The sequence below is a fragment of the Lupinus angustifolius genome, chromosome LG08, assembly GCF_001865875.1.
Source record: "Lupinus angustifolius cultivar Tanjil chromosome LG08, LupAngTanjil_v1.0, whole genome shotgun sequence".
Classification (NCBI taxonomy): Eukaryota; Viridiplantae; Streptophyta; class Magnoliopsida; order Fabales; family Fabaceae; genus Lupinus; species Lupinus angustifolius.
The window spans coordinates 11977846-11989967 of record NC_032016.1 but is presented as its reverse complement, the minus strand read 5'-3'; the positions used below and the strand labels follow the sequence as shown (position 1 = coordinate 11989967).

At 33.7% G+C, this 12122-nt stretch overlaps 1 protein-coding gene across 2 annotated transcripts; it reads left to right on the top strand.

The window, feature by feature from the left end:
* Positions 573 to 8789, top strand: LOC109354788 (cationic amino acid transporter 2, vacuolar-like). 2 transcript variants are annotated; one of them, XR_002108602.1, is made up of 15 exons: positions 854 to 1028; positions 1864 to 2065; positions 2394 to 2478; positions 3051 to 3191; positions 3795 to 3913; positions 4001 to 4097; positions 4195 to 4367; positions 4474 to 4540; positions 5249 to 5407; positions 6218 to 6488; positions 7263 to 7368; positions 7540 to 7652; positions 8064 to 8139; positions 8343 to 8607; positions 8664 to 8789. XR_002108602.1 is itself a non-coding variant. In XM_019597512.1 (14 exons), exons 1-14 carry the CDS (start codon positions 854 to 856, stop codon positions 8497 to 8499), a joined length of 1941 nt encoding a protein of 646 aa, XP_019453057.1. In that variant the 5' UTR covers positions 573 to 853; the 3' UTR covers positions 8500 to 8789. The 2 variants fall into 2 exon arrangements, 1 of the variants encoding a protein (XP_019453057.1); XM_019597512.1 differs by having other exon boundaries at positions 573 to 1028; positions 8343 to 8789.

Genomic DNA, 12122 nt, shown 5'->3' with positions numbered 1-12122 from the left:
TTTCGTATACAAGATTTATAACATGTAACAAAAATCACTGGATGTGAATAATTATTATTTGGATGATCTAAAATAAAACTATTTATGCATGATTACTATAAAGTTTTTTTTATATATTCAATATATCATCACCATTTTGTGGATATTTAAGTCATGTTATAATAAATAATAAGTTAATAATCAAACAAAATAAATCAGAATTGACAAGACATTGATTCAATGGAATAAGAGGCCATATGATGACACTCATTATAAGAAACACACATTCCAAAAAGGTTGGTTCCAAGATGAAAAAAAATGAAAATATACAAAAGAAAAAGAAATGAAGATCCATTTATTTTAAGAGTAAATTTTTTAAATTTATTCTCCATCCTAACCATTAACTATAGGGAAATTTAATGATTTAGATATACTTATTCATTCAAACCGTTAAATTTCTATAAAATTGATGGCTAGAATGAGACTATTGAATCTTGGAGGAATTGGATCACTCCTAAAAAAAATATATATCATACCTCCTTAATTATGTAGCAAAAGAAAGGGAGAAATTTTCCAACCTAAAAAGTCCACACCATATCTTAAAAAACAGGCAACAAAGACATTATTTTAAGAAGGAGCATTGATCATAACCCAGGAAAGGGGACAAATGCTCCTCCCTCTTTCTCTCTCTCCACCTTCATAAACCACCACTCTATCTATCTCCATTCACTTCTCACCCTAAACCATATCCTCATTCAAAATACCCAACCAATTTTACCTATCAAAAACCTTTCTTTCCTACTTTTTATCATCTCCCAGATATACTTTTCTAGTTTTTTGATAATAAAATTGAAAAAAAAACCTTTTTTTTGTGATGGGGTTGTTGGTTGAATCAAAAGATGGTGGTGGTGGTGGTGGTAGAAATGGAGGACAAGGTTCATGGAGATTCTTCACTAGGAGAAAGAGGGTTGATTCTCCCACCATTAGTAATAACAGCTCTCAAGCTTTGCTTGCAAAGGAGTTAACTGTTCCTAATCTCATGGCAATTGGTAATTCAAAATTCATAGCACTTTTTTTTAAGGTTTTAGATCTGTTTATGTTTGGAATTTTGGATGTTTCAGTTTCATCATGTTTTTATTTTATTTTATTTCATAATAGTACTAGAATCTTGATTTCTGTGTTTGATTGTACCATGTTGTTTATACCCTTTTGAATATGATGACTATGGAATTTAAGTAATTGATAAGGTTGCTTTCTTGTTTGGTTTTATGTTAGGGAAAATGTTACTTATTTTGCTTGAGGTTTATGTTATCATTATAATCATCTCACCATAAGGGTGAATGGTCATGGTTTTTGGAAGAAGAGCATAACTAAGTCAAATCTCATAGGATATTGGTGTCATATTTCTATTCAATATTTTTTGAAGGGAAATCTTTATTTTTTGATACTATCAAGGGTATCCCCTCATCCTATGGCTAAGGAACTAATCTCTTTCGGGGTATGTGGTTGTCCCTCCCAGGAATTGAACCCTTGACTTTTTGGTCTTTCTGGGGATCTAGCGGGACCTTACACCACTAGGCCAACGCCTTGTTGGTTTTTCTTTTCAATTATGAGGACAAAAATAATTAGAAAAAGTAACCAGTTGAACTGGATTTAGTGTGTCCTATCACATACTTTTATGTTTGGTTATAAGGTATAAACTGTTTTGTAAGTTGATTTATCTGTGTTTTTTTTGTATAACAAAGGGTATTCCTTTACCCTTTTTGAGTATGGAACTAATCCCTTTCGGGGTGCGTGTCTGCTCCTCCCAACAAGTGACGCTCTTAGGAATCGACCTTTGACCTTTTAGTAAGGAACCTTTGATTTATTTGTGTTTTGATTCAGGTGTTGGTGCAACAATTGGTGCTGGAGTCTATGTTCTAGTTGGAACAGTTGCTAGAGAGCATTCCGGGCCGGCTTTGGCAATTTCTTTTCTGGTAGCTGGATTAGCAGCAGCTCTTTCAGCTTTTTGCTATGCAGAGTTAGCTAGTCGATGCCCTTCTGCTGGGAGTGCATATCACTATTCTTACATATGTGTTGGAGAAGGGTACTCACTTTCCTTAGAATCTTACATAGTGCTTTATCTTGACATGTGCTTGAATTTTTTTTTAATCCTTGCTTTCATTGGACATAATTATGTTGCTAATCTTGCTTATTGAAAATGAAGATTGAAGTGTTTGTGGTAGTGTCTGTTTTTGGACAAATTTATTAACCTATTTGAAGGGGGTAGTATTACATTTCTAGTTTGGAAATATATCGGGTAATTTGAGGTCTATGTCAATATAAATTTACGTGGTCTTTCATTTAAAAGGAATATTGCCAATTTAGTGTTGATATACTTTTTATCAATAAAAGAATGATTACTTTGTTTGCAGAGTTGCTTGGTTGATTGGCTGGGCCTTGATACTGGAATATACAATTGGTGGAGCTGCTGTTGCTCGTGGCATAACCCCCAATTTGGTATTGTGTTATTTTAGCTCTTACATTTAGTTTTTGTTTGTGTTTGAGTGTTTTGATTATATTACGGTATTACCCCGTTTTGTCTTTCTACATTTTTAATAATTTGAGGCTCATTGATATTTAGCTTTATTTTTATTATTCCAAGTGCTATTTTCTATGTAGCTATTTTTTTGAGTGATTTCTCATTTTATTTACCATTCCATTAGAAAGAAGGCTTTGTGGTGAGAGGTATAGTTTTAACTACTCTTAGTTTGCCTATGATTTTAAACTACTCTCTGGAGGAGTTCTCTGTTTGAGGTTCGTATTAGTAATTCATGAATTACACTCTTGATCCCATCACAAATAACTTGACATATATCATGATTTATGTGTTTTAATTAGTACTAAACCAAGACATCATTTTTTCTCACACTCATATTGTTACCTGTTTTCAATTTTCTTTTTTGAAGTTCAGAATTTCTGTTGGGTGTTTTCTCTGTATTTATATAATAACTAACTGATTTATTTTTTGTATTGCAAGTAGAAATTATCTGATGTAATAATTGACATCAAATAATTATTTGTGTTATTAGGCTGCACTTGTTGGAGGTGCGGACAATTTGCCGTTCTTTTTGTCTCGCCAACTTATTCCTGGGATTGATATTGTTGTGGACCCACTTGCAGTGATTATTATATTTATAATCACTGGACTCCTGTGTGTCGGGATCAAAGAGGTTAATTTCTATCAGAATCCTTTTCTTTAATATGTTTTTACTTCCAATTTCTACTTAGCTTAGCTCTCTGGATTATATGAATTAAAGTTCCCATTATTTTTGGTTGGTGTAACTTATTATGTATCCTTATGACCCTTGCACCATTCAAATATCCAAATATATTTTCCGGAGAGTTTATAGTGTGTGCGAAACAGCCTCTCCGCTTGTTGGGGTCAGGCTGCGTATGCCTACTCTCCCCAGATCCCACTAGGTGGGAGCCTTGTGCATTGGGCCACCCTTTTTAATAAAGAAGAGAAAATAGAGAAAAGGAGATAACAAAAACTCAATAGTTTTGAAATGCCTGAGTGATTTACTGTTGGAAAGTAAGTCTCACATCACCTGCCTCATTGTTTCGGGAATGGTTTAAATACTTTGGACTATTTTTCTCATTTCCAATTGTTTTTGAGATGAAACCTTAACATTTACACTCCTAATATTTATTCGAAGGAATAAATACTTGTGGCATTTACTTGAAACACTGAACTATTTCCTAGAATCTAATTCCTATGTAGGCTAGATACATTTAACATGTGTATATTCTGACAGAGTTCTTGATGTATGCAGAGTACAATGGTACAAAGTGTAGTCACATCAGTGAACATATGTGTTTTGGTTTTTGTCATACTAGCCGGTGGTTACTTGGGATTTAAATCTGGATGGGTTGGATATGAACTTCCCACAGGGTACCTTACGTCTTTGCTATACACCTTTGCATGTATGTTTGGTCTCTTCTAGTATTTTTACTGAATACTTGTCTATTGCTTTTACAGGTATTTTCCCTTTGGGGTAGATGGGATGCTTGCTGGTTCTGCCACAGTCTTTTTTGCATACATAGGTTTTGATGCTGTTGCCAGCACTGCGGAAGAGGTATATATGATGATGCCACACAGCTTGTCATTTCCTCTGTCGGGTACATAAACGAGGATGTCCAACATTCCTAATAATGTTTTACTTTGATCATCAGGTGAAAAATCCTCAACGAGATCTGCCACTGGGTATTGGTGGTTCACTTTTTCTATGTTGTGGATTGTATATGATGGTATCCATTGTCATTGTCGGTTTAGTACCTTACTATGCGATCAATCCTGACACCCCCATATCCACTGCATTTGCTGACCATGGGATGCAATGGGCAGCGTAAGTGTATAAAATTTCAACCCTATTATGCTTCTGATTCTGCTTGAAGTTTACGGAGCGAAATTGATGTAGTTTCGAAAGTCACTTTTCCTGATTGTAATTGCAGTTACATTATAAATGCTGGAGCTTTTACAGCTCTATGCGCGTCATTGATGGGAGGGATATTGCCCCAGGTAAATTAGTTGGACCCACAATAAGCTCTGTTTATTCACTACACTCTGACATTGTGCAGTTTATTCTTCTCCCAATGCTTGTTATGCACTTCTTTTCTATATCATGAAATAGCCTTCATGTTTTAAATGCAAGTTATGGGCAAAATTTATCATCTTTCCAAGGCTTAAAGATGCATATTAAGTGTTGAGTGTGAATGCCTCTTTATCCCATCCTTTTATTGTCTTAGTCCCACATGTTAAGATCCCTTATCCCGAGTTTGACGGCACCTCATCCTCCTTTTAACTTTGGGCTATTTCATATCGCACCTCATCCTCCTTTTAACTTTGGGCTATTTCATATCCAAAACTCAATGGCCATGCAATTTTGTATGTGTGTTTGGTGATCATAGATTTGGTTGTAATGAAATCGATTTTATATTTGTGTCTGTTTAGTGATCAGAGGTTGCAGTCAACTTAATTTATATTTGTGTGTATGGTATATCTGTGCGCGTGTGAATCACCCGTGCTTAAAGTTTTATGTACAGGAAGAGGTAGGTTTAGTCTACTGATTTTAATTCAGATCACCATGTTCTAGTATAAGCTGCATTTTTTCCTGGTTTTGCTATGATTGCTTGTCGGCTTGTTGCAGTTATCCAAAATTTATCCCTTCTTTGAAATCTTCTATTTTCCGGGTAAAATTGTTAATATGTTTTGTTAAATGTCCTCCAGCCAAGAATTTTGATGGCTATGGCAAGGGATGGGCTGCTGCCACCATTTTTTTCGGACATAGATAAGCGAACTCAGGTTCCTGTTAAGAGCACAATAGTTACCGGCCTTGTTGCTGCAGTCTTGGCGTTTACTATGGAAGTCTCTGAACTAGCTGGGATGGTATGTCTACTTTTGCAACCGTCAGGATCCAATTGTGTTTGCTAGAATTACAAGCTTTACTGTTGTTAAGAAACAATTCAATCGAAAAGCTCAAGCTGTTTCTGTCTGTTGAATTGTTTTATCCCGAACAGTAACATGCCCCATCGTGCATGAATCCTTTTGAGCTTTTAATGCGGAGATTTAATAAGTTCACTTTACCTTTTGCTGTAATTAATGTTTACTTGCAAAGAATGGAGGTGGCATAGTAAGAATTCAACTTTTAATCATTTGGTCCAAGAGTCTTAAATACAATGTTGAAGTATATATATATATATATAGAGTGAGAGTACATACCAAAAGAAAAAAAGTGAGAGTGATGTGGGAAACAAGGATTTGGGTTTAATGGGAGTGTAGGATGCACTAACTTCATCCTAGCTATGCTCTTCATTTACGTATTTATACAAATTACCGAGATCAGTACAAATTAGTGCAACTAGGACAAGCTTAGTTCAATACTTATGACATAAAAGCATAGGTTAACGGCATTAGGCCCAAGATGAGTTCTTATCTCTAACAAATACATACAAAGTTTATCAAAAATTGACATGTTTTGCTAAGACCATCTTATGTCACACAACATATCCGTAATAGTAAGGTGAGGCATTCTACGGGTCAAGACGATTTTTTTTCTTCTTTTCTTTCTGTTCCCTAGCTTGTTTGAAATTATTAAAATATTTCGGAGGTAGTTACCTAATGCCTTGAATGTACTTGCATGTTTAAATATTGCCCTGTATGTATAGTACTAACATGTATTTGGCTTGTCTCCTGCAGGTTAGTGTTGGTACACTTCTTGCATTCACCGTGGTGGCAATATCCGTGTTGATACTGAGATATATCCCTCCTGATGAGGTTCCATTGCCTCCTTCTATTCGGGAATCAAGTGATTCGGTATCAACATCGTACATCTGGAGCAGTTTGGAGACAGATGAAAAAGATACAGCGGCAAATGTTGGTACTTCTCGGAACAAGAAACCTTTAGTTATCGAAGAGGATGCATCAGTGGATGACCCCCTTACTGCTAAAGATTTCGCCTCTGGCAACTGTGAGTTATGCCTTTCTTCCTCAACTTACCGATCAATGCTGCTTTAGTAATTTATACGACTATTAGTTATGAGCCCATGCGAATGCACAGGTTTAAAATTTTTGTATAAAAAATTGTCTTTATTCAGTATTTAATTTAGTAATTATTTAAAAATTATATTTGAATTATGAAATGAATATATTCAGCAAATACAAATTTATATATTGTGGGGCTCATGATAAATTGTTCGAGGAATGAATTTTAGTAATTATAAAAATCGTTTCATGTTTTCCAATAGAAGTTGAGAATTGAAACACATTCATGAAATTGGCAGAGCAGAAAAAGGTTATGAAAATGATAGGTTTCTATTGTGATTGGAAACATTCACTTAATTTAAGGGAACATTTATTTCATTGTCATAATGTAATTGATGTAAAAATGACTTTTTTATTATTTTCCCACAATTAACAACAACAACCAAACCTTTATCTCACTAGGTAGAGTTAGCTACATGGATCGAATGATGCCATAATGCTCTATCATAAATCATGTTCCTGGACAAAGCATTAATCTCTAAGTCACGTGGCTTGTCTAGATTTTCATTATTTTAAAATAGCATCATGTGAGAGCTTTTGTAGGTTGATGACTTTTCTTATTTTTTTAAAAAATGTGGTTAAAGAAGAACGAGATCCCCTATTTATGTATAGAAGGGAGATTATAATTTATTTTTCTGCCGTTCCTTCTGTCATTTGACATGCTGTTTTTCTTCTTATTCCGATTTGTTAATGAATGCAGATTTACACGAGGGTAATAGACGAAGTGTCGTTGGGTGGGTAATAGCATTGACATGTGTTGGGGTGTTTGTTCTCACATATGCAGCTTCAGATTTAACTCTTCTCAGGTTCGATTCGGTCGTATAATTATTTCATTTTTTAAGTTGCAGATACACTGATAATATATTGACACATAATCGGCTACGATAAACTTATGCACTTCACTAATGTTTGTCAAAGCAATTTGGTATTTCTCAATGTTCTTACTTTTTTCGGCATTGTAATTTTGCTATCACCAGTTCGGTTCGCTTTGCATTGTGTGGAGTTGGTGGCATTCTTCTTCTGTCCGGTCTTGTCTTCCTAACCAGTATAGATCAAGATGATGCTAGACACAACTTTGGGCATTCTGGAGGTATGTCTTAGCATTATGATCTTATTATGATCTTATTCTGGAGGTATATCTATTTAGGTTTTACTCAATCATTTAATATATGTAAGATTGAAATTTCATCGATAACAAGCCTTAGTTCCACTAGGTGGGGACGACTACATAGATTAAACCATGCAATAATGTTTTATCATAAATCGTGTCCAACATTGATCTCTAGATCATTTTGTCTACGGTTTTTCTTGGCCTCTGTCTCTAGAAATTGGACTAACCTCAATTTGATATACTTTCCTTATTGAGGCTTCTAACGATCTCCTCCACACATCGAAATCACCGAAGGCGTGATTTTATTACTCATTTTTTTTAATTTATTAACCTGACTTCATTATAAGATTGGTTTTAGCATAAAAGTAACTCTTATTGATCTGTTTCTAGGTTTCATTTGCCCATTTGTGCCACTTCTGCCAATAGCTTGCATTCTCATCAATTCCTATTTACTTATTAATCTTGGGTAAGTATTAATATTCATTTCTGATAGTACATTGAACTTTCCCTTCAATTTTTGTATCTACATTCTGTGTTAGAAGAAGAAATGTTCATGTTCATGGCCTAATAACATGCAACATAGAAATGATTTCAATAATATTATGATCTGTTAAGGATTGTTTCTTCAATTGCACTACTTTATTTAACTCTTGTCTGATTTTCTTACAGAGCCGATACTTGGGCACGTGTTTCGATATGGCTGGCAATAGGACTTCTTGTTTATATATTTTACGGCCGAACTCATAGCGCTCTGAAAGGCACAGTTTATGTTCCAACAACTCAAGTGGACGACACTTATCGCACTTCCACAAGCTGTCTTGCATAATCTCCACCATCATAGGCCAAAAACACCACCTTGTGAAGCTTACTTGTAGCACAAGCAAAGAAAATGTTGCAGTTCCACAAGTTGTATTATATCTAATCCTTGTACAGGAAATGTGCTTCTCATGATTTATAGTAAGGTCATAGTTGGCTTTCCTATAGAGAAGTATTTCATTGTTGTATGCCTTCAATTACACAACCCTATTCTTTCCTTTGTGAATGGTGTCACAATTTATATGGTGCTTGTTAGAAAATGTAAATATATAATAAATTTTTTAATATTGTTTTAAGTCAGCTCACAAATTCTTTAAGGGTCTATTTGTCGGTTGATTTTTAGAGGGAAAAGAATGGAAATGGAAAGCTTGAGATACATTTCACAAGTATATTTCATGACTCTAAATCTTCATTTTTCTTTATTATTATTTAAAAATTAACTCGCAAATAAACCATAACTCATTCTAACCTCTTTTCTTTCATAGAAGGGGATCCAGTCATTTTGGGGTTGATTCTTACAGTCATGTGTATCTAAATACTATTAGAAGGGATTTTTGTTTAGTTATTTGACTATACCTCAAGAAATTAGCCTATATAGGATGTGTGACTGCTTGCCCTTCTCAAACTTTAACATTTTGGTCATTTGGAATTTAGTTGAGTTTTACACTACTAGACCAATAACTTGTTAGTACTTACTTTTCTCTTAAAAATTACTTTTTTAAAAATATATTAAATATATTATCATAGGTATACAATAAAATAAACCAAACCACTATCATGGATGACATTAACTATCAGCAAGATCATTACCATGATACTTGCAACAAAACATGGGGTGTATTTCAGCTACAAGAACCATTAAGCCTATTCAAAGTTTATGTTTTCTTGTTTCATCATCACCATGCAATAGCCAATAATCAATTAAATACTAATAACCTTTTTTTCTGATGAAAAAGCCAAGCAAAACACTTGTTTCAGGGCTGCAAAAAATAAAAAAAATTAAAAGTTCAAGAAATGAACGAACTTTGTTGGTGAGAGTTTAATGTTGAACCATAAAAATAGCATCATCAGCATACAGAAAATGCAAAAGGGTGTCAATTCTATTGTTACTAAAAATGTGTGAAAAGGAAGTAAAATTCTCTAAAAAAATTTACTAAGAAGAATTTAATGATCTAGATAGAAAGGAAAGAAGCCTAAGGCGAACATTTTTCTATTAAAGAAAATGATGAACTTTGTTGTTGAGGGTTGTGAGGAACACATCTTCTATCTTATAATATGTGTCATCCCATGTGCCATAAGCTGTGATTGGTCAGAAAAATACTTACTAATTAAACTTTTAGCTTAAACTTATTTTTTAACCAATAACCTCTCATGACGCATGATATGACACAATTTATGAAATATCATATGTAGTCTCACGGTTGTGTTGCATCCATAAGGGACAATCTTCCTCTTTTTGTTTTTGAGTCATGACTCATCCAAGGATTCAAATTATTATATGTAATAGTAATCAATGTCACAATATTTATGGGTTTTTGAATAAAAGCAAATATAGCTCCTAACTTTTGAGGTAGTTGGGAGATTCGGGTGTCATATTCGGGCACCACTATGTCACGATGTATTCTCTCTCATATTAGGTTGTAGCATGGTTGATCTCCTTTACGTGAATGGGTAGGTTGTCTGACTTCGAACGTCTCGAAACTAAATACAAAAACCAATCAGTGATTTGTGAGTTAAATCGTTTTCCTACTACTTTAAGATAATGACATCATGTTAATCTATTTTAAGAACATCCTAGACTTTCATCCATCCGATTTAAGATTCATATTCTTGAACCACCCTTTATTCTCGTTCACGATTCCCATCGTGATTATGATCATTTCAACACCTTTTTTTATAAGGATTGATCTCATGATCAAGACGACATTTTAAATAAAAACATCATTGATTTCATAATCATCTCCTTTCATCAACATCAATAACATGCATATTTTTAAACACTAAAAGAGACTCATGAACAACAAGATTTCATGGTTTCAAAACAATAATTTTCTAAATTCACGAAAATCCAATTTTCGAGTTCTTGAGTAAAACAAAAGTTAGGAAGATTATTAGAAAATTTCTACGGTTGAAAACATTCATAACATGTGTATAAACATCATACTAAAATTTCATAAACAACTAACGGTTAGACTTCTAAAAGATTAAGAACGAAGAAATAAGAACTTACCTTGGAGTTCTTGAGAATGAAGAAGAGAGAAGAGTGAAATTAAATGCCAAGGGTTTTCTAATTAAATGGACTCTTTTAAAGTATAATGAATCATATTTAGGGAGGGCAAACCAAAGGTTTTCAAGAGTAATGGTGTAATGGGTAGATGAAGGGTTTAAGAGGTTTTGTGTAAGATATGAGTATTTTTGCTTGCTTGACAAGCAAGATTCACTCGTGAAAGTGAAGTGACCTCTTTGGCGAAACATTTGTGATTAAATCATGCCCGAGTATTGCCGGTTAAACTCAGTTGAATATTAAAATCTTCTGATTTTGATTTACGGTTAGAATTTTGAAATACCGAATTCGGAGTGAAAAATATTTAGAAATGCGTCATGGACAAACTTGATGTCTATCTTGACTTGAAATAATATTTTGAAGCCAATGGTGTGATCGGAATTCAAAAACACGTTATTGGGCCGAATTTGGGCGAATTTGGACTCGACAGCGGTTCAAAAACTTTCCGTCACATAAAATTACAAAAATTTACCACAAAATAGGAATTCACAAAAAACGACAAACACTCAACTATGACCTAGCCTAAATCTTTATCGATTAATTTTTAAATTTATTTTTTGTTAAAATAAATAATTAATAAAATTACTTGAAAATTCATGGTGTTACAAGCTGGTGCGCTGAAAGGTCGCGCATAGCCAGCTAGAGGTTGTGCCCAGTGTACAAGCGGTACACAAAGCACATGAACCAACATGCAGATAATATTTAAGGAGTTCCAAGTCGAGCCAAAAGTGATACACTTTGTAATATTGATTTGTAATACTTCTTTTCTAAGTTTCTAGGGTATTTGGATCATTTGAGTCATGAGATCAATGTGTAAGTATTATAGGAGTTAATCTATGGTCATTTGTATGTGGTTCTACGACCTCATGAGTTGTGTTTTATCACAATCTTACTTAAACATTGTGAACATGAGTAGCTAAGACCCTTCTTGGGATTGAATGTAACACAAGCTTGATGTATACACAGTGATCCATATATTAACTCATGAAGTTTTGATTATCTTTGAGTTCTTGTATTTGCTTAATGCTTGCTCTAAGTTTGATCATCTTATTGCATAATTATTGAATAAAATGCTTAGTATTTTATTTGCATAATTCTAAACTTTTATAACTCAACAATTGATACATTTTCTAGACATAGACTTGTATTACTTGTCATATCATACATTTAATTTATTAGTATCTAGATATAGTGCTAATTTTGTTAATCTATACTAATAGATATAGAGGTAGATTAATAAAGTGTTAGTATAGAAAAAGACATTGGCTTCTAATACAATGAAGGTGTTACATTTAACTCAATTTTGCATGCATGAACTACTAGACATAGAGACATATTATGCAGGTCAT

Coding starts and splice junctions, on each gene's coding strand:
- LOC109354788 (XM_019597512.1), top strand. CDS start 854: ATGGGGTTGTTGGTTGAATCAAAAGATGGTGGTGGTGGTGGTGGTAGA. Junction 2,066..2,393: donor TACATATGTGTTGGAGAAGG/GTACTCACTTTC, acceptor CTTTGTTTGCAG/AGTTGCTTGGTTGATTGGCT. Junction 4,541..5,248: donor TGGGAGGGATATTGCCCCAG/GTAAATTAGTTG, acceptor AATGTCCTCCAG/CCAAGAATTTTGATGGCTAT.